This window comes from Myotis nattereri (assembly GCF_964212035.1).
Source record: "Myotis nattereri genome assembly, chromosome: 12".
Taxonomy (NCBI): Eukaryota; Metazoa; Chordata; class Mammalia; order Chiroptera; family Vespertilionidae; genus Myotis; species Myotis nattereri.
Window position 1 is genome coordinate 80136029 of NC_138087.1, and position 21393 is coordinate 80157421.

At 57.1% G+C, this 21393-nt stretch overlaps 2 protein-coding genes across 2 annotated transcripts in view; one reads left to right on the forward strand and one right to left on the reverse strand.

Annotated features, from left to right (window-relative positions):
- Positions 1–21393, reverse strand: part of TTF1 (transcription termination factor 1) — a 49368-nt gene that overhangs the window by 17137 nt on the left and 10838 nt on the right. The window lies entirely within an intron of this gene.
- The window catches only part of CFAP77 (cilia and flagella associated protein 77), an 87275-nt gene continuing 67996 nt past the window's right edge, over positions 2115–21393 (forward strand). Inside the window, exon 1 of the mRNA XM_081103294.1 lies at positions 2115–2408. Coding sequence (XP_080959420.1) covers positions 2220–2408 — 189 coding nt within the window. The 5' untranslated portion in view covers positions 2115–2219. The remainder of the gene's footprint in view (positions 2409–21393) is intronic.

The window sequence follows — 21393 nt, forward strand, 5'->3', positions numbered from 1 at the left end:
TCCCATTTAGTAGTGATTTCTGCGTGAAGATGGTGAGGGTCCTAACCTGAGGGAGACAGATAAACACAGCAACCAAGACAGCTTCACGGTGCCCTGGAAGGAGCATGAAGCAGTGACGCGACGGAGGGAGCGGGGACAGGGCGTGCTACTGAGATGGGAGGGAAGGCTCTGAATGAAGGCTCTCCCATCGATCGCCCCAGGCTGGAGGCAAACACAAAGACCCTGGACCTGGCTGCGGGAGGAGCTGGGTGAAGGCCCGGCAGCTGGGCCACAGGGAGTGGAGGGGAGAGTGGTATGAGGTCGGCCATAGGCAGGGGCGGGCTGGGGCAGGGTCTGCTGCACGGCAAGCTTAGATGAGGCAGAAAGAGCCTTCCAGACCTATCCCGGTCCTCCCATTTCAACTGAGTCCCCAAGAAACTTAGCTGGGATGAAAAGTAACGCTTTACCCAGACTAGCAAGTTCACCAGTACATACGCACCACCAAAGTTTCAGCCTTATTGCATAGTGAACAACCACGTGGGCACCTGTTTTCTCGTTCAATCCTGTGTTATCTTCGTTAGGTATCACTGGCCTCACCTTGCGGGTGAGAAACTAGGGCTTTAGTGTAACTTGTCCAAGAGGACTTACATGGCTCCTCTCCTGCCTCTCGTGGCACCACCTGACCTCAGGGTGAGCTGCCAAGCGGCTTTGATGGGGAAATGCACAGCCTGCATTTCTGTGAAAGTCAGGAAGTGAAGCAGTCTGGAGAAACCCCGCACACATCAGACCCACCCACATGTCGCCACCCCAGGGCTGCTCCCGGCCCTGGATGAGCAGTGGAAGCCTGTCTGCTCTGGGAATAATGCTGGTGGTGTCCACTGTTGGCACGTAAGCCGTGAAGTGCAGGTCCGTGGTGAACTGCCTACCCTGAGCCTCATGGATATTTGAGCAGTTAACGGTGATAATGGGGGGGGGGGGGGATAAACCCACTAAAGGTTGGAACTAGAAGACAAACTAGAGGGCCTCCAGGTTAGTGTCCCCAAAACACGGCACCAGCCCCCCGGGCGGCTAGGAGAAAGTGCAGATCCCACTTTGCATGTGGGCTGCATACGAGGCCCCATTGCAGTATCACAATAAAGTCCTGGTAATGACATTAGAGTTACGTATGAGAACCTCTTTGTTCTTGGCAGATACGTGCTGAAGTGTTTTGGGTCAAATGTAACACTGTCTGCAGATATTTTCAAAATAATTCAGTAGTGTGTGTGTGTGTGTGTGTGTGTGTGTGTGTGTGTGAGACACACAGTGAGACAGTAAATGTAAATACTAAAGGCTGGTGAATCCAGGTGGAATCTGCATGGGTTTTCATTGTACTCTTCTTCCAACTTTTCCGCAGCTTGGAACCTTTTCCGGAGGGGGGCCGGAGGGGGGGGGGGGGGCGGGATCCGAAGGAAGGGAGGAGGTATTTTAAAATGCAGATTCCCAGATCCCATTTCCAGATATTCTGGCTCAGTGAGTCTCTTTTCAACTTCCCTTCGTTCTGTTGCACAACGTTGGGGACCACTGGTCTCATTTAACTCTAGACTGTCCTCCCTACCTTCTTCACAGAAGATAAACACTGAGGATCCTAGAGGCCGACTAGTTTGCGGTCAGCCAGTGGGTTAGCAGGAACATCAGGCCTGGAGTGCGGATGCCTAGCTCACCCTGAAACACTGAGTGACACATGTGGGCTCTATCCCGCGCGTGGTGAGAGACGGACTTGGGAAACTAAATGGCCCTCTAGAGCCTGTCACTTTTTAACACCAGTGGTCATTATTCTTGGGGTTTTCTCACGTCTATTTAAGAAAAAAAATCTGAAAACGTCCACTTTGATGGCCGCCAATAGTTTCCTGAAACAAACAAGGTCCACGTAGAACCGTTGGCGTCCCGTCGTCATGGAGACAGGCCATTCCATTCTTCCCTAAGGGGTGGTCTTGACTTTCTCTCCTTCCCGGATCCGCAGCACGGCTCCTGGAAGGTGCTCCGAGGAACCAGAGGGACCTGTAAGGGCCGTTAGGTCTCCTTGAAACGAGGGGGCTTCCGAGGGAGGTGCACCCCGCTCCGGAGGGAGCCCGGAGTCTGGGGCCCACCCCGCGGTCCAAGTGGTAGGGTCCAAGTGGTGGGCTCCCCGGAGCTCCGCTCTGGGCCCCGAGCTGGGAAGGGCACCGGGTCCAGCCCCGGGTCGACTCCCCGCGACCCCCAGGATGCCAGAGGCCAAGAGCTCCCGCCAGGACCCCCTGCGATGGACGAAGAAGCCGGTGCGCCGCTCGGTCAGCCAGATCTGCCCGCCCCCGCGGCGGCCCCTGACCGTGGCCGACATCCGGCCGGGCATGGAGAACGAGAGGCTGGGGGTCGTGCGGGATTCCATGTTTCAGAACCCGCTCATCGTCAAGGTGAGAGCCCTTTCGAGCTCGCCCCTCGCTGAGCGCCCATTCGTCCGGGGGTGCCCGCGACCAGCCCTGACCCCACGGCCCAGGTCCCAGCGCAGCGCTGGGAGCTCCCGCTCTGGTCCAGGCAGACCCGGACCCCCATGCGGTCACAGGTGGCATCGGACCCCCATGCGGTCACAGGTGGCATCGTCTCTGGCCTCAGCTTCCTCATCCTCAAAGTGGGGTGATAAGGGCGCTCATTAAGGGGAGCGATGGGGAAGACTGAACGGGGTGACCCCGCGGGACCCCTGGCACAGCCCCCTCCACGCGGTGAGCCCGCAATGCTGGCTGCTGCTATTTACAGGGAGCCTGCGCGGGGCCCACGGGCGGCAGGTCTCAGGCACCCAGACAGTGACCTGACCCACCACCCGCCACCCCTCCTGCCCCTGCCCACCGGCTGCTGCCTCCCATGGGAGCACCGCTTCTCACGGTAACCTCCACTCCATCGAACTCTGATCGGAGGTGCGACACTAAGAAACAGCGCGAATCTGGGCCCTGGGAGGCCCGACCGCCAGGAGGGAGGGACCCGAGGTTTCTAACCAGATCGCCGCCCCTTGCACTGCACCTCCCCTCGTTTAATCTCCTTTCGGGGCTGGTGATCAACCAACACCCCACGCTTTCCCAGGGCCCCAGGCAAAGTCCATTTGAGGTTTGGCTGTGGGAAGCGGTCAGTAGCAGATTTACCTGGCGCCGCTGGAGGGCAGTGTGCCTTTAAAAATGCGCATTTCCCAGCTCTGGGCGGTGAAAGGCTCCGTGGCAACCATGGATTCAGTAAGGATTAGTTATCTGAGCTCTAGGCCTGCTTGGAGCCTAGACTAGAGGCTTTTGTTGGTGGTCTTGTTTGGGGGTCCAGGGAGCCTGGGGTTTCTAAACATCGCGAGGAACTCGCTGAGTGGCTTGGTTAGTCTGAACTCTCCTCTTGCCTCCCCTCGCCGTGTGCCTGGCTCCCCACCCCGGGAAGCAGCTTGTCGGGCACCTTCCCTCACACACCAAAGCAGAACAAGACCCTTCACTTATTTCTAGGCGACAGAGCCACTCTGAGCGGGCAGATGGGCCAGACAGATGGGGTTCATCATTCTGGGATCAAGGGGAGAATCAAGTCCCCCAACTCTGATCAGCCACTTCAGTGTTAGGTCATCACTATTGCCCGGGTAGTCACTCTGGGGTTTTCTTACCTGCATATGAACCGGCGTTTTGGAGTTACTGTTCTCCATGGTGAGTCAGTCATGTGTGATGCCATATACACACATCTATATATATAAAAGCCTAAGCGACCATTAAGACCAGTCAACCAAATGACCTGTCAACCGGTCGCTATGACACGCACTAACCACCAGAGGGCAGATGCTCAACGCAGGAGCTGCCCTCTGGTGGCCAGTGCACTCCCACAGCCAACCTCCTGTAGTTTCTCTACCCTCCTTGCGCCCCCTGCCAGCCGGGCCCAATCAGCCCTGATTGGGACTGGGCAAGATGGCCCCAATTGGCCCCAATTGCCAGCCAGGCTGAGGGACCCCACCTGTGCACGAATTCGTGCACCGAGCCTCTAGTATATACATACATACATTAGACATATACATACATTATGTACACATCTACACAGACATGTGTATATATACAGACTACATACATAATATAATACAGGGGTGGGCAAAACTAGGTTTATAGCTGCTCCTATAGAAAATAACACACTAATTAATAAATAACACAAGGATAAACTCTGTTTCGTGTACTCACAACTGTAAACCTACTTCTGCACACCCTGCATACGTATGTAAATCAAATATCCTTCCTTTTCTCCTGGTGCTGGCCTCGGTCCAGTTTGAGGACAGCGTTTGGCCTCTGGGTGGCACCAGCTGCCTGGCTTCCAGGACAGATCCCACCGCGCTCTGTGCACCTGCGTTTAGGTTGGGGATTGCAGATGTCTGACTGATGGCCAGAGGCTTGTCTTCAGGGCGTGAGATGCAGCGCAGGACTGCCCTGGCGGGCGGTGGCTGCGTCCCTGTGACAGGGGTAGGGGTGAGTGTGTGTGGGGGGACAGACTGTGTGCGCTCTCACTGCTCCGGCTCCTCCCCAGCCAGGGCGGCTGGAGCCAGCGGGCCTTCCCTTCTCCTTCCTCCTCCAGTTCCCGATGGGCTGTGGGTCCTTCCTGTCGTAGTTCTGATGATGTCCACACGCCAGTGCTAACGCGCCCCGCGGCTCTCCACCCAAGCCAGGCCCACATCAGCTGGGAGGCCTGAGGGGGAGAAGGAGCCCTGGCCGCCACCTTTGGCAGCCCCTCCTGCAAGTGGCACTGTGGCCACTGCGGCGACTCTGCCGGGCGCTGGCAGCGCGGAGCCTGCGGTAGAAGCCACGTTCCGGCTCCCGGCTCAGCATGACCACCACTCCAAACAGCTTCCTATATACAAATTTAAATTACAGACAACCTTTGGGGTTTTGACTTTCCAGAAAAGAAGAAGATTGAAAGTACTCAAGATTGTGGAGCCTTTTAGAAATCTTTAAAAATAATCGGCTGCTCACGTTTCTTTGGGGGCCCGGCTGGGGGCCCCTCATGGTGGCATGCAGGGTGTGAGCGCATTTTGGTTCTAAGTCTGAACCTGAAGGCCACGTCTCTATGGAAGGATTCAGCCCCTGAGGTTCGGCACTCACGCCACCCTCCGGGGCTGTTGCCCGGGCTGCGTTCTCCGGTGAACAGAGCCAGGCTTGCTTTCATTTCACACGCACACCACCTGATCAAACCAGCGCTGCTGTTTCACAGGCTCGGATTTACCAGGACGACGCACATCAGTCTGTCAAGAACAGGCCTGCAGGCCCTGGCCGGTTTGGCCCAGTGGATAGAGCGTGGACCTGCGGGTTTGATTCTGGTCAAGGGCACGTACCTCAGTTGCAGCCCCCCGCCCTGGCCTGGGCCCTGGTCAGGGCGCATGCAGGAGGCAGCCAATCAATGTGTCTCTCTCACATCAATATTGCTCTCTGTCTTCCTGTCTCTTTTCCACTCTCTCTAAAAATCAATGGGAAAATATTCTCAGGTGAGGGTTAAAAGAAGAAAGAAGAAGAACAGGCCTGCAAGATGCCCAGTAACCAGGCGAAAAGGGAGAAACTCACGCCCGCATTGCATCTCCAAGTGCTCGACAAGGCTCTGCCTCGTTTAAAACCAAGCCAGCCAGGTTACTAGCAGGACTGGCTTATCCAAGCGGGTGTTTCATGTGGTCCCCAAAACACGGAAATATTTCCCATCAGAAAGAGCTTCTGCTCTGTTGTCTAAAGCGATGTGCTGTTAGCCAGTTCTCCTGCACAGGCGACTCTCCGGGCTTGCCTCTCCCCTCCCCAGAGTTCTGCACCTCAACACCCGCCGCCGCAGTCGCCTTCCATCGCGCAGGGCCTGTCAGCGCACACGGGCCCCGCAGCTCAGCGGTGCCTGTCAATCCAGTTCCGGGAGAGACGGCTTGGTTTGCTCCCTGACAGCCTGGAATCTTCTGTCGCCCCGGAGAGGCAGCCGTGTACAGGGGGAATTGGTTGCATCGAGCCCCCTTAGACAGTGCAAATGATCACGGCACCCGGTTTTCCCCATAACTTATTGATGATTTTGTTTTCTGTGGGGGTTTGTGTCACAAATAGGAAGTGCGTGCCCTTGGGAAATAGAGTCATCTAGCCATGTCGGAGGGCTGGCAGACAGCTAGTCGATTCCTTTTTCTGAGGAGAGGAAGGCCCGGGAAGGGGAGGAGACGTGTCCCGGGCGCCATGCTGACCGGTCACAAGGTGGGATGAGATTCTGGCCCCCGACTCCCCGTCGCATGCTTTTCTGCCCACGACACGCTAATGAATTCGTGGCAACCCAGACTGGGCACGCAGTACAGCAGGCGGTCAGCTGTTGACCAGTGAACCTGATTCCCACATCGTTTCACTCAGCGCGCCTTCCAAAATGACTTCTACTCATTTCTCGGGGACTGTTGGCAGCTAAGAAATATTTATTGAGTGTTTACTAAGCGCCCAGCACCTTCCCAGGCTTCCTTGGGGGCATAGAACCAAGTTCAGCACTCAGCCCCTGCCCACAAGGAGTTAACTGTTTAGCTGGGGAGATGGAGCATGTGCCTGTACATTGCATGCACATATACAGTGCATATGTATGTGCCTTAAAGAAAGCTCGCAGCATGTTAGCTCTTATTCCTGTGTGTGCCGGGCGTGCATGCACGTGTGCACACGCACGCACACACACACACACACACACACTCTAAAAGCAATGTCATGGGCACCCCCTGCAGGTTTCAAACGAGCTGCCTGAGCCAGAAGGGTTGAGATTGGAGGGGAGGACGCCCTGAGCAGGTCTCGGAGGCTTTGTGAAGACACAGGCCTGGCTGGGACGTTGCAGGGTGCAGGTCACGGTGGACTGGAAACACTGAGCCCCTGGGGTGCACCTTCTGCAGATCCCGAGTGTCCAGAGGCTTCACCCCAACTCTAGTTAGCGCACGAGACTCCGCGCACCGCTGGGACCGTCACACTGAGCGTCATCCCTTGAAGAGAAGACAGGGTCGGCTGCCCGGCTCTTTTACACTCAGTGACAATGTAATGGGGGAAAATGAACGGGAGGAAGGGGGTTAAAGGTGGGCTGTCCATCCTGATGGCCCCGCCTGGCTGGCCGGCCAGCGGGTAGGTCTTGTTTTTTAGGGAAAGCGAGGGTTCATCTATCCTGGCAGCTCTCCCTCTCGGTCCTGGCTTTCTTTTGGCATCAAAGCCTCCGCCTTCCAGTCGCAGCCACATCCTCCGGGAGCGACCGGGGCTGGGCAGCCTGGGCCATTGCAAAGGCTTCTCAGTGAGTCGCCCCGCCTCTCCCCTCTCGCTCCTGCCTGATTGTGAGTGAGGACCGTGCAAATGAGTCCAGGCCGCGGCTGTTGACTTCCCACAGCCACTAACACAGAGCGAGACGTTGGCTGCCCGCGCGGATCTAACATCGCATCGCAGCCCCCCCACCCCCACCCCCCCCAGAGAGAAAGGCCGGGGCGGCGGTGTGGGCGGCAGGTGTCGAGTGCGCAGGCCCGAGGGCCAGTGCCGCCTCAGCCACTTGCTGGCTGTGCCACCTGTGAGGTCACCGATTGTGAGCCTCAGTCTCCTCTCTGTAAAATGGGCTGGCGGTAGCTGGCCCCCGGCCAGGGAGAGTTGTGAGGATTGAATGAGACGGCACAGGTGCCGGGCCCGGAGGGCACTTGGTCAGCGGGCAGCTTTGTTATTTTGCATGGCCAGGATCCCACGATTCCTTTCCACTTGCATTCCTCAAGACAACCTTCTTATTCTCACCCGCTGACTGTGAGTCAATGTATAGATCTGAACTTCGAAAACAAAACTGTAATGACAGCCACGCGGCCCAGCGCTTCCTCTTCCCCCTTGGTGTCTCGTCCAAGAGTACGGTCACCCGCCCCGTCGCACGTGTCCTGCGCCTGCGTGCCCTGGCGACAGGTGAACACCCCGCTCGCCAGCTCTCCCGAGGGTTCTTGGGCAAGTGGCCTAATCTCCGCCTCAGTTCCTCCTTTGTGAAGCGTTAGTGCCTACTTCTCCAGGTAATGGAGACTCACTGAAACGGACTCTCGCTCATGGAAGAGATTACGATAGAGTTCTTATAGAGTTATGATAGATTCTTCTAGAATTTGACCAGTGGTCCTCAGCTGAGGGGCAGTTTTGCTCCCCAGGGAACACCTGCCCACATCTGAAGATTTTATCACAACACGGGAGGGGGGGCGGTGCCACTGGCATCTGGTGGTTAAAGCCGGGGACGCCCCTCAGACAGGGAATCACCTGACCCAAATGTCAGTGGTGCCGAAGCTGAGAAAGCCGGAACCAGAAAACATACATGCACGGAGAATTCATTATTCCTTCACCCAGGGCCCAGGGCTCTCGAAAACCTAAGGCACAGATTGTAGAAATGAGACCTTTAGTTTTCATCGCTTCTCTATCCACTGTTTGCTTCTGCGCCCCCGCCCCCACTGAATGGCTACTTTAAACCCTCCTCCCTTTTTGAATCCATTTCCTCCCCCTTGGTTATGGCTTCCATAAGTTTGCTGGCTTTCCTTAGGGCTTTTCTCCAGCCTCACCCACGTTGTAGTTGAAAAAAATAAAAAGCGTGCAATCCATAGAGTGCGGCTCAGTAACGCGCCGGAGAGGCTAACGAGCACAGGGCTGGTTCGTGGAGCCGTCTGGCTGGTCCGCAGCCTCGTCCCCGGCCCCCGCCCCAAGGGTTTGGTTTGGCTTGTTTTTCTGCAGCATGAACTCATCTCAGACTTAACACCAGGAATTACACTCCGTGGCCAGGGCCCCACTGACGCCTGACATGTCACCGTGGCACTCAGTACAGCTTTGCAGGACGCAAATGATGCCCTTTACCAAGAAAACGGCCGTATTTCCCCCGTAGGGTAAAGACACAACCACCTCAAGGTGCTTCGGTCAAGAAACTGACCGACGTGGGTCAACGAGATAAAAGGTCCGCGCTAGCAGCCCACGGCGGGGAGGACGCCCCCGCGACCATCGGAGGGAGCACGCGATGAGCCCGCAGGGCATCGCTGAGCTTTTCTGTGACAAACAGTGCACATCGGGGAGAGCAGGGAGCCCGCGCGGCAGGACGCACGCCTGTGTGTAGGTCACAATCGTTTGTGTTTGCCCAGAAGAGGGAGAGGGGGTCTCCGAAGCTTTCATTCCAGGGGAGGGCGTCCGTGAAAGGCTGCCCGCTCGCTGCCCGCTCGCTGCCAGGGCCGGCCACGCGCAGCCACCAGCACAGCGTCCGAGCTGCGTCGGCGCAGCGGAGAGAGAGCCACACAGAGACGGGGCTCCCCAACCCCTGCAGTGCAGGGAACGAGGGAGGGCCTGGCAGCTCGCTGGCCATTTCACTGAACACAGTGTTTGGGGCCCTGCTGCCACATGGAGCTGCCATCCTCGTGTCCCCAGGATGTGGGATTGCGTCCCAGTCCCCTGTCTCCCGAGAGATCACGAAGGACAGAGAGCTGGCCGTTTATTTATTTATTTATGTCGGCAGCGTGGTGAGCCCCGCGGTCAGTGAGCGAGTATGTACCACAGTGAGCACCACAGCGTGCAAGGTCCTGGTGGGAACACAAGAGGCTTAAGAATTGGTTCCCATAGAGCAGTGGTTCTCAACCTGGGCTGCACATTAGAATCACCTGGGAATCTTTTTAAAAACCTGATTCCTGGGCCTCGTCCTCCAGAAATTCGGTTTCTTTGTTACTAATGCTGTGGCCCCACCCCATAACAAAGAAACAGAATTTCCAGAGGATGAGGTCCAGGAATCAGGATTTTAAAAAGATTCCCAGATGATTCTAATGTGCAGCCATGGTTGAGAACCACTGCCATAGAGTCTGTGGGCTGGTCAAGGCAGAACCGGCTCTGCACAGTAAAACCAATAATCACAGTGATTACAGGTGGAGGAGAGGGGGTGCGAGGCGAGCGTCACAGAGAGGAGCCCGGGCCGGGCTGTGGGGCCGGTTGGCTCCATGGTGGACAGGAGAGGGAGGGGCACCGGGGCGGCGCTGGCCTGGGCGCGGGCACGGCGTCTGGTTTGGGCGAGGTGTTTTCTGTGGGAGCCGACGCGGCTAGGATTCTGGGAGCACCGTGCGGGCGTGGCGGCGGGAGTCAGCAGGCCCTTTTGAGCACCTCCTGTGTCCCAGGCACAGAACTAGGCACCGAGGCTACGGGGGAAGCCATCTGGATGTAGGCTTTGCCTGCAAAAGGACTCACAATCTCGTAGAAACTGGCATAAGAACAGACAGCAAAGCAGTCCAGATGAGGTGACTGCTGTCTGCCCGGGACCCATGCTCACCGGCGGGTCTCAGACCAGATGGCGGGAGCCGAAGACGGACACAAAGACTCGGAGTGAGGGAGTGAGGGGCTGGCGCGGGGGGCAGAGGGCAGCCAGGTTTCGTAGGGGAGACCAGAGACATCGACAGCGGTCCCGGGGCCAGCGCCCCCCCCCCTGCCCTGACGGGGCCCACAGGACCCGCCCGACGGCAGGACACCGCCGTGTGACCAGGCCATCGCCAAGGCCGCCTCGCGGGGCGGGGCGCGCTCCTGCCTCCCAGCTTCCTACCAGCCGCGTGTCCCAGGGCCCATGGACTGTCGTGCGTGATGGGTTAGGGTGGCTGCGATTTGCTTACTTTTTGCAAGTAAGACCAGCCCCCAGTCTGTCACCAGGTGGTTAGAGGGAGCCTGCTGGCATGCTTCCTAGGGGTGGGGGGCCCTCAGGGCACGCTGGGCTTCCTGCTGCCTCCCAACCACCCCTTAAGTGCCGAGGTGTAAGCGGGTCTTTCCTTCCGGCTCTCCCCTTCTGAAGGAGCGTGTCTGTCTGGCATCGGAGGGCCCGTCTCTCAGGCAGCGGCTTGCTTTCTCGAGGCGGATCCTCCCAGGCCGCCTGGCAGGTTCCCGGGGCCCTGGCTTCTCCCGCGTCGCAGGGGTGGGGGTGGGGGGCGGGACGCTGGGCTTCCCGGGAGCTCTGGCTGAGGACCCCTGTGGCCAGCGGACACCCCTGCACCAGCGAACAGCTGCCCTTCGTGGAGCCCTTGTGTGCCTGGCCCTTCGTAGTCATCACCCCCCTGAAGTCTTTGCAACAATCCTGGGAGACGGGACTAGCGTCATTCCCACTTTACAGATGGGACGCTGAGGCTTAGAGAGGTTACACAAGTCACCTGGCGAACGCGGGGAGGAGCCAGGCTTCTAGCCCTCTCGAGGCCATAGCCGTTGTGCGAGTCAAAAGAACTCTGTGACACCAGGCCCTGTTTGTTGAGTCCCTGCCAAGTGCCAGACTCTCACAGACATGCTCTCAGCTCTGCAGAGCCCGTGTTCTGAGCTCAGAAAGGCTCAGCAACACGCTCAAAAGTCACACAGAGGGGAGATGGCGGAGGGCAGGGCCTGTGCGCAGCCACGGCGTCACGGTCCTGACTGGTTGGGCCACACTGTCTGTCGCCCCAGAGACTCCATGGTCCTGACGGGAGAGAGGAATCCAGTTCAACTCCATCCCTCTAAGCACCCACTTCCTCACAGGTGCACGTGCTGTTCTCACGGAGCCTACAGCCTACCTGGGCGCACACGCACCACACATGCACACACACCACACATGCACACACACCACACATGCACGCGCACCACACATGCACACACACCACACATGCACACACACCACACATGCACACGCACCACACATGCACACACACCACACATGCACACGCACCACACATGCACACGCACCACACATGCACACGCACCACACATGCACGCGCTGCACACACACCACACATGCACACGCACCACACATGCACACACACCACACATGCACACACACCACACACACACACCACACATGCACACACACCACACATGCACGCGCACCACACATGCACACACACCACACATGCACACGCACCACACATGCACATGCACCACACATGCACGCGCTACACACACACCACACATGCACACGCACCACACATGCACACGCACCACACATGCACATGCACCACACATGCACGCGCTGCACACACACCACACATGCACATGCACCACACATGCACACGCACCACACACACACCACACATGCACGCGCACCACACATGCACACACACCACACATGCACACGCACCACACATGCACACACACCACACACACACACGCACCACACACGCACACGCACCACACACGCACGCGCACCACACACGCACGCGCACCACACATGCACGCGCACCACACATGCACGCGCACCACACATGCACGCGCACCGCGCACACCCACACCGGCAGATGTGGTCCGCACGAGGCTGAAACAATGGGGCCAGGCTGTGGGTCAGACATGCGGGAGAGTTGGAGCGTGAGGGACAGCCGGGGCCGGGGTGGCCGGAAAAGCCCCGGGGAGCTGCCGGGAGCCAGGCAGGACTCAGCCTGTGGAGACGGAGATGAGAGAGGTCCTCTCAGATGCAGAAACGGCAGACAAGGGCGACACTGGGTGCTGGAGCTCGGGTGTTCCGAGGGAACTGGAGGAGCCGGATTTGAGGAAGGCATCAGGTTGGGGCGGCTTACAGAATCCGCCCATATGTTTTAAGAAGAGACAAGACATAACGAGAGGAGCATGGACATGCGTTTCCCACGGCGCCGGAGTTTAGGTTATTCAAAACGTGTGCATCTGCGGGCGGGGAGCCAGGAGGGCTGGGGGCGAAACTGCCACCCAGGCTGACCGGGGTGGCCTCAGCCTTTCAAAGGGAAGGGGTCCCTCCTCCCGCCGCCCCCCACCCCACGCCGCCCCACCTCCCTAATCAGTGAGAGCAAATTGTTATCAGATTAGCGCCAGCCCTGAAAAGCACAGTCCGGCACCCTCACGGTTACTTAGCATTTAGATGGCCTGGGCCGGGCCCACACAACAGGCTTCAAAGCCGGCTCCGGGCACCGCGGGGATTAATTTCTTTAACCAACAGGCCTGATCTGGCCCAACTCATTACCCTGCCTCGTCAGTGTGGCTGGGAGATGCGATTGAAGATTATAGCGTTTAGGCCGTGCCCTGCTTTCTGCCGAGAGCAGGGCTGTTGAATGGCACATTCTCCCGCAGCCTCGTCAATACTCAGCGGCCTGAGGTTCTAATTCTGCTTCATTTAAACTTCATCAACTTTTCCAATCAAGTGGAAGGATCCGAGATGGGCTCTGTGAGCAGAAAGGCCGCTTCCCTTTGTCACGTAATTTATTCTGTTTTCTCCCCCCACCCCCCCAACCCGCTTTCTCTCACTCGCCTCGCTCTGCGCCCCCACCAGGCCCCCCTCCTCATCCCAGTGCTGGAAATGAGATTACAGTATTTAAATGACTATGATAATCAATCTGGAGACCCGGAGCCGAGACTGAGGTTAATTTTTCTTAGCAGAACAAAGGCGCGCGGTGCCTCGGGGACCGGGACGGGAAGGTGCCGCCTGGGCTCCTGCTGGCGTTTCTCCGCCCCCGCCCCCCCCCCCCTGCCCCAAGCTGCAGGCTGGGGGTCTTTTCTTGTTGCTAACTAGGCACCGGGTGTGTGATGTTTCACGGGGGGAGCCCCTAGGAGAGCAGGGATGTGATTTTGAACTGATAAACAGCTAACGGCCTTCAATCAACAATTTTAATGGGAAAGAAAGAGTCACTGCTCTGATAGGAGTACAGATCTAATGAAAGGGCGATCATTTACCTTATTTATTTTTAAACACGCGAGGAATCACTTCCCACTGCGTGCGAACGAGTAATTACAGCCACGCCGTGGCCCCGTAAACTTTGGAATAAAGAGCCTTGTCACTCAGGCGGACTCCTTCCTGGCAGCTCTGCCGCCGGAAGAGTTGAGGTTTTGTCATGTTCCGCTAATTGGCAACAGGGTCATTATCCCATTGAACACCCGCTCGGAAGCGACTTGTTGGGCTGGCACCTTAGCCCACGCGGTTCCCGCGCCCCGGCCCCGCTTCTAAAACAGAGAGGATCAAAATGTGTGGATTTCTTTGTCTCCCTTTGCTATCTTGTCAGAGCTGTTTTACATGCCGCTATCTGTTATTTGTGTCGGGAGAAAGGATTTGACAAGTTCAGTATACAGCGCGCGTTTGGCAAGGCACGTTTTTCACAGCGGTTTTGAGCAGGAAATGGAACTGTCTTTCCCCAGAGCGAGCAGCATCATTCTGGGACAGGCTTCTTACGGGAGAGCGGGGGCTGCCGCACCTCATCTCCGCACGCGATCCAGCGAAGGCCAATACGTTTGTTAAAAAGTAGGGCTTGGTTTCCACATGCAGCCCTAGTTGCGGGGAATCAGAGACCAGGTCTCCAAGCAGGGATGCCTAATACTCCATGCCCCGCCCTCCCTGCCCCCTCCCCAAGTTGTTCACGGGCTGGAGTCCATTGTTCCTCCTCTACGGTACAGTGACTTTGTTTCAGACCCTTTAAACTGTGGGCGAGTCTCTGACCGTCCTCTGCATTTGCAACGCAAAATATTTAATAACCACCATCGTCTGAAGGGGCAGCAAAAGCCATCAGCAGCCTCATTGGTGAAGGGTGACCCCCCCATCCCCACTTTCCGTCTCTGTTTACCTGAAAAGGACGACTCTCTCGCCCTCTGCGCTTCCAAATTCATGTGGGGGCAGCGGTTTATGGTGACATTTTTCTTTCTTAGAGCAAATATTGACTCACCGTGGGGAAATTAAAACTCCATTAGGCGTCGCTGCCCGGTACAGCAGGCTACATCATGCCGTGGAGATGCCTTTAATTGGGCTCTTCCTCGGGAGTAATGTAGGGAGGGCCGAGGGGACGGAAGGAGAAGATGGATTCAAACTATAATTCCCTACAATGACACCACCCCCATCCGCCAAGGTGATCATTACATGGTGATGCGTCTAAATGTAGAGAAGCGCTGCCTGACGAGATAATGAAATTTATCCGCGCGCAGGGCCTGCAGCCGAGTCGTTCCCAGGCTGGGGGGCAATTTGCCCATAGACGCGGGCGCCAGCCGGGACCGGATGTGGGCGACTCAGGACTGGCGTCCCCAGGCACAGGACTGACTCTTCCGTGGGGGCCAGACATTTTCTTCCCTGAGATGCGACGAGATGCCCCTCCGCCCGCCCACTGCTCCCTTTCCAATGAGAACGCTCTGGCTTTCTGCCCGCTGTCTCCTCTGCCCACCAGCAATTCCCGTGGTGCCCACCCGAATCCCATCGCGACTCCTCTGCTCCTTCTCAGCGCTAGTGACTTTGCCCGCTGCTTTGTGGCTAGGACCGCCGTAACCAATGACCACAGCCTGGGTGGCCAGAAGGCGGAGGTCGAGGCGCCGGCCGCTGGGCTGGCTCCTTCTGAGGCTGTGAGGAGGACCTGTCGCGGGCTCTGCCTTTGGCTTGTGGACGGCAGTCTCATGTTCACACGGCCTTCTCCCTACATCTGTGTCTATGTCCGAATTCCCCCTTTTTCTAAGGTCATAGGTCAGAGTGGATTAGGGGCCCAGACTACTCCTTTATGGCCCCGTCTTAACGAATTGCCTTTGCAATGACCCTGTGGCCAAATCAGGCCACCTTCGGAGGTCCCTGAGGTTAGGACTTCACCATGTGACTGCTTTGGGTGTGGGCCCTGGTCCCTGGTCCATGAGTTGTGGTAAGGATAACAAGGTGACCCCTGGAGTGGCATTCGCCATGTTGAACTTGAGGCCACTCTATCGATGGGGTCATGGATGTGGCATTAGAGCTCTGTGGCCCACTCATGAATAAACAGTCATGTGCTGTCTATGGTACCTTTGTCTTGTCATTGGTATTTAAACCTTAAGCATGACCGTCTGTAAGATACTCCTGGAGGGCATATCCTACACCATACTTTTCCTTTCCTGCAGAGTTATTTATCCATCCGGCCATCCATCCACCCACTCACCATCTATGTATCCATCCATCCATCCTCCCTCCTTCCATCCATCCATCGTCCATCTACTCATCTCTCCATCCATCCATCTGTTGTTTTAGTCAACAAATGCTTTAGTATTGACTGAATTTCCACTTATGTGCCAGGCACTGGATTAAATGTTGGTGAGCAAAATCGGACATGATCCCTGCCCTTGTGGAGCCCTACGGTCTAATCAAGCAGATGAACAAAAATGAAAGAATCCCAAGGACACGTGGGCTTGCAAATGTAATACCAGTGAGGAAAGAGCAGCTCATGGTGCAGTTAACTGGGAGACTTCACGAGGCGAGGAGTGGGGGTCAGGGAAGATTTCCTGGAGAAAATGAGAACGGAGCTGAGATCTGAGTTAACCAGGAAGGGAATGGGGAGAAGGACAGGGCGGAGAGCCTGGGGCGGGAGGGAGTGCGGTGACCCCAGGCACTGAGGTCTGGAGTGGTTGGCTGTGGTTCCGGAGCGAATGCGAAGAGGCAGGGGCTGCATCTACTCGGCGGGATCATGCAGGGCCCTGTTGGAGGCCAGTTATGGAGTCTGACCTTTAGCCTGAGAGTCATGGGGAGCCATGGAGGCCCTTCTCCACTGTTAGCCTGCACATTGAAATGTCTGTGTGTGTGGGTTCTGTGTGGGCAGGAGCCAGGTCTCCTTCATCTTTTATCCCCAGTGCCCACAGCTCTTGGCATAAAGTAGTTGCTCAATAAATGTTGGCCGAACGAGGGAGCCAAGACGCGCTTGACCGAGCCCCTGGGAGGCTGCTTCCTTGTGAGTAGTCAGCCAGGCCTTTCCAGGAGCACCCCCATTGATCTTCCAGTTCAAGGCGAAGGCACTTGTGTTTTAAGGTTATAGACGGGCCGTTCTCCAGAGGAAGGCATTGCCGCGTGCACAGGTGGGCAACACGGACGCACCTGCTACATGGCCTGGGGGAGGTAGACTATGTCTGTGGGGAACTCCGTGCCTTTGGGAAGTGATGTGTATCAACAGCACATGCTTCCGGCCCAAGTGCCTCAGAGCCCCACGTAGGACGCGCTGGGGGCGTGGGGGGTGTTCTGGTCGGCCTGTTGGCTTGAGCATTTAACAAGGAAATCCAAAGGGGGCCTTGGGAGGTGAGACCCCACGGAGCTCAGGGAAAGAGTCCCTAGAAGAGCTGGAAAGAGCTCTGCTGGGGGTGGGGGGGTGAGCCCCCGACAGAGCCCAGGAGCGCGTGCGAGTCCTACTTGACTGCGGAGAGAGACATGGTTCCAGGGCTAACATGGGCCGGGCGGGTCCCTTCTGTGCCGCCTCCTGAGGGGGTGCCGTGGGCTGTGATGATTTGTATTGTGTTTGTGAGCCGACAGGGTAATCCTGGGAACAGCGGGGCGCAGGCAACCTGGGCAGACTTCAAACCCTGCTGATGAAAACAATCGCTCCGCTCCCCAGAAGGCTCACAGACAGACAGAGAGCGGCTGATGAAAACGTCAGCGAGATTGCCCACTTCCTTTATTTATTTACTGATGCTGCCACTTCTATCTTGCGGGGGCGGGGGGGGGGGAGGAGAGAGAGAGAGAGAGAGAGAGAGAGAGAGAGAGAGAGAGAGAGAGAGAGAGAGAGAGAGAAATTCTGCAGAAACTTGCCGGAGCCCCTCTCCTGCTCTTCCTTCGCTGCGTGGCAGGGCGTGCGGACCGGAAGCCTCCTCTCCAGCTGTGGATAATGACAATGTTCTGGGGAGCGGGGTTGGCTTGGTTCGCTTTGCAGCAAATGAAAGTGAAAGTGGCCAGTTTGCTTTCGGAAGCCTCGGCCTCCTGGACACCGAGGGTGTCGAGTAAGACAAGGTCACTGCGCTCACACGGCCTGAACGGTGATCCTATCAGCACCTGGTTCCGCCAAGATGACAAGAATTCGGTGGATCTGGTGCCTAATGGAGCCCAGCGTGACCTGACCCTTCAACATCAGGAGGGCACCCCAGGGGCCGCCTTCATTTCAAACCCTTAAATGCTTGGTGATGTCAGCTAACGACTTCATCAGCACCACTGCCCACTAGACCAGTGAGAGAGAGAGAGAGAGAGAGATCACCTGGTGTGGATTTTGCCTCGTGGGCTTTTAATGCCGGTGAGCCTGAGGCCATGGTGCCCAGCTGGGGTGCCCGGGCTCACCATCCGTCAGCAGCAGCCGCTCACTCCCAGGGAGACTCCGGCAGCGGAGAGAGGCCGGCCTGGTGACGGACTTGGTAGGTGCGTTCTCTCCTGTGGCTGCCATAACCACCACCACGACTAGACGGCTCGAAACAACAGACAAATAGCAGCTCTGGAGACCAGATGCCGAAGCCAAAATGCTGCCGGGAGCCCCGGGAGCCTGCCCTGCGTCTCCCGGCTCCTGGCGCTCCAGGCGCTCCTCGGCTGGGACAGAACCGCTGCGATCGCTGCCTCGTGGTCACGTGGCTTCTCCTCTGCGTCTGTGACTCCTATTCTTTCTTATCAGGACACGTATCTTGGGAGGTAGGGCTCGTGCGTGTAATCCAGGATGATCTCATCTCAAGATCCTTTAACTTATTACATCTGCAAAGGCCGGTTTTCCGAGCGAGAGCACATTCTTAGGTTCTCGGGCATAGCTTTCGGGGCCAGCATTCCACCTACTGTAAGGGTGGGTCAAAGAGCGCTGTATCGGTCAGTGGACCCAGGTCAGTGAAACGAGCATTTCCCGCTCTGGCTTCGAGAGAGAATGCGTGCCCGCCTCTCTTTTCACGGCATGAAGACACACACAGCGTGACTGTCAGTCATAAAGAGAACATTCAGAAGAGAGTTCAGCTTTTAAAAGACCCTGGTCATGACCAGGTCGCCACCCTCCATTTCATTTGGAGGCCTCAGTGCTGTGGTAGAGAATTATGAAGAGTTCCAGCAACGGGGAAATGCTCATGACACAATAATGATCAGAGTGTGTGTGTGGGGGGGGGGGGGCGGGGGGGGGTGCAGAACACAAAATTCTACCTCTGGTTTGTTACAGTTTTGCCAAAAGTATTTTTGTCCGTGAACAGGGCCTGGGCGGGAGCTCTGAAAAACGAAAACTGGTAACAGTTCTATATAGGGGGCTATTCTAGGTGATTTCCGTCACCCTGCTTTCTTTTCTGTTTTAAAGAACTGTCTTTACACACACACACACACACACACACACACACATTATTGATTTTAGAGAGGAAGAAAGAGAGAGAGATAGAAGCATCAATAATGAGAGAGAATCATTGATTGGCTGCCTCCTGCACGCCCCCTACTGGGGATCAAGCCTGCAACCCGGGCATGTGCCCTTGACCAGAATGGAACCTGGGACCCTTCAGTCCACAGGCCGATGCTCTCTCTACTGAGCCAAACTGTCTAGGGCCCCCACCCCTATTTTCAAATTCCTGTTATGAGGATAATCATCATCACCATCATCACCATCATCGCTATCATCACTATCACCATCATTCAATGAGAAAGATCACTGTGCTCATCAGCAACAGCAATAATAATAACAGTAATAGCAGCTCACATTCCCTGAGCCCCTCCATGGTGTAGCACTAGTGTAAACATGATTCTCAAATGAAATCCTCACAGCAGCACGAGCGTTGGTACCACTGTTACCCCCATTTCACAGATGAGGAGAGCGAGGCGCAGAGAGGCCTAGCAGCCTGCCTGAGCCCCCCCCTGCTGGTGGATGGTGGAACCAAGATCCAAACCTCAGTCGGGCGATGCCAGAGCCACGCCTGGGTTCCCATCGACTCTCGACTGACAATCATGATTGGCATCTAGACTATACTCGAGGGTGCACACAGCGCCTTGGCGTTTATCCTCTCGTTTGCTGCCACCCTGCCAGGCTGTCATCATCACTGTCGTTTGCGGGTCAAGGACTAAGATCCCACAGATGGCGGGAGGGGGAGTGGTTCCTGAAGCGAGGGCTTGAACCCTGCAGGCTGCGCGGGCTCCCTGGTCTACGTAAGCACCGTCTGCGGCCGGGGCCACTCTTCCTCCGCACATCTCTCCCGCGTGTGACACTTTCTGGTGCCGCCTGTGTGTGCTCCCAGAATAGCTGGTGAGTGACAGTCCAGGCGCCGTGACTGGAAGCTGGAGAGACCACTGTCTTCATCACTGTCACCCTCTCTCCTTGCCCCTAACCACCGCCCCCCGTGCCCGCCCCCCCTGCATCCTAAGCCCGCAGCACCAGGGTTTGTGGGACCTCCCGCCTTTGTTTCCAAAGAGACTCTCACCCCATAACCCTGCCATTGGCGTCCGCCTCTTGGGGAGGAGGGGGAAGGATGGGGCCGGATATTCTCAGACAACTCTGCTCATTATTTACGCCGACAGGAGATATTCCAGTAACACGCGCTCCACTCTGAGTGACAAGGCATGTTTCCGCGCGCAAGGTGCAGGGAAACCGCAGCGAAGCTGACAGCCTTTTCATGCACAGTTGCGACTCCACGGAAACACGGCGCGTGTTGATTTTGGAAGTACAAGGTGACCTGTTCATTAGCTGTGATTCGAGCCGAGTTTACATGCTCGGAAACACAAAGGCAGAGGGAACGGCGTGCTTCTTTTGGGGGCCGCAGACGCCCCGCTCCCCCACCCCCTCCCCACCGCACAGGAGAACGCGTCCAACGCTGAGGGCTCCGACGCGGAGTGGACGTGTTTGCTTTGAAATGACAGCTTCCCTGGGAATCATGGGAAAACGCTGCCGGTCGCCTTCATCCCCCTCCCCGGGGGAACCAGCGGGTGCTCAGGCTCCCCGACGCGGTGAGATCTGGGGAGACAGGCGACCTGGAATCTGACACCCAGACCCACTTCGGTGGCGGGGCTGGGGCCTGGCCTGCCTGGACTCGCTCCTCTCAGCATGGGCGACAGACCACAGCGCCCGCGTCCCTGGGCACCGGCTGGACATGCGGAACTCCAGTGCCCACCCCAGCCCTGCCCCCCTGAATCTTCCATGAGGTCCCGGGTACCTGTGTGCTTGTTCTAGGGTGAGGAGAGACGGCCAGAGCGCCCCCCACCTTCCGCCAGGCCAAGTGGCGCTCGGCTGCCCCGTCATGCACTTACTTGGCACACGTTCGTCTGGCATTTGCTCTGTGCCAGGAGCCAACTTAGGTACCGGGAGCCCGGGAATAAGGCAGGAAAGGCCTCTGACCTCCTTGGGAGCTTGCAAGGCAGCAGGGAAGCCAGCGTGGAACAAAGGACCACCCGTGAGTAGATTCCAGAACCTTCCTCACTTGCACAGAATGGCATTCACATCTCAATGGGACCGTAACTGGCAAAACTTGTCCAAGTGAGAAAAAACACCCCCGTGTGCCCAGTGGTGCTGCATCCCTGTGCACAATCCCATAACCCGCAGGCGAAGTCCAGGTAACATACAACTCACCAGTTCAAGCATACAGTCCGGGGGCGTTTGGCGTGTCCCCAATATTCACCTCCTCCACCGCTCCAGCTCCCAAACGCTTTCGTCAGCCAGGAGAAACCCCGTGCCCACGGAATAACCTCCGGCCATGCCGCGGCCCCACCCCCTGCCCGCTGCCTGTCTCCGTGGAGGTGCCCGCTCTGGGCCCTGTCTGT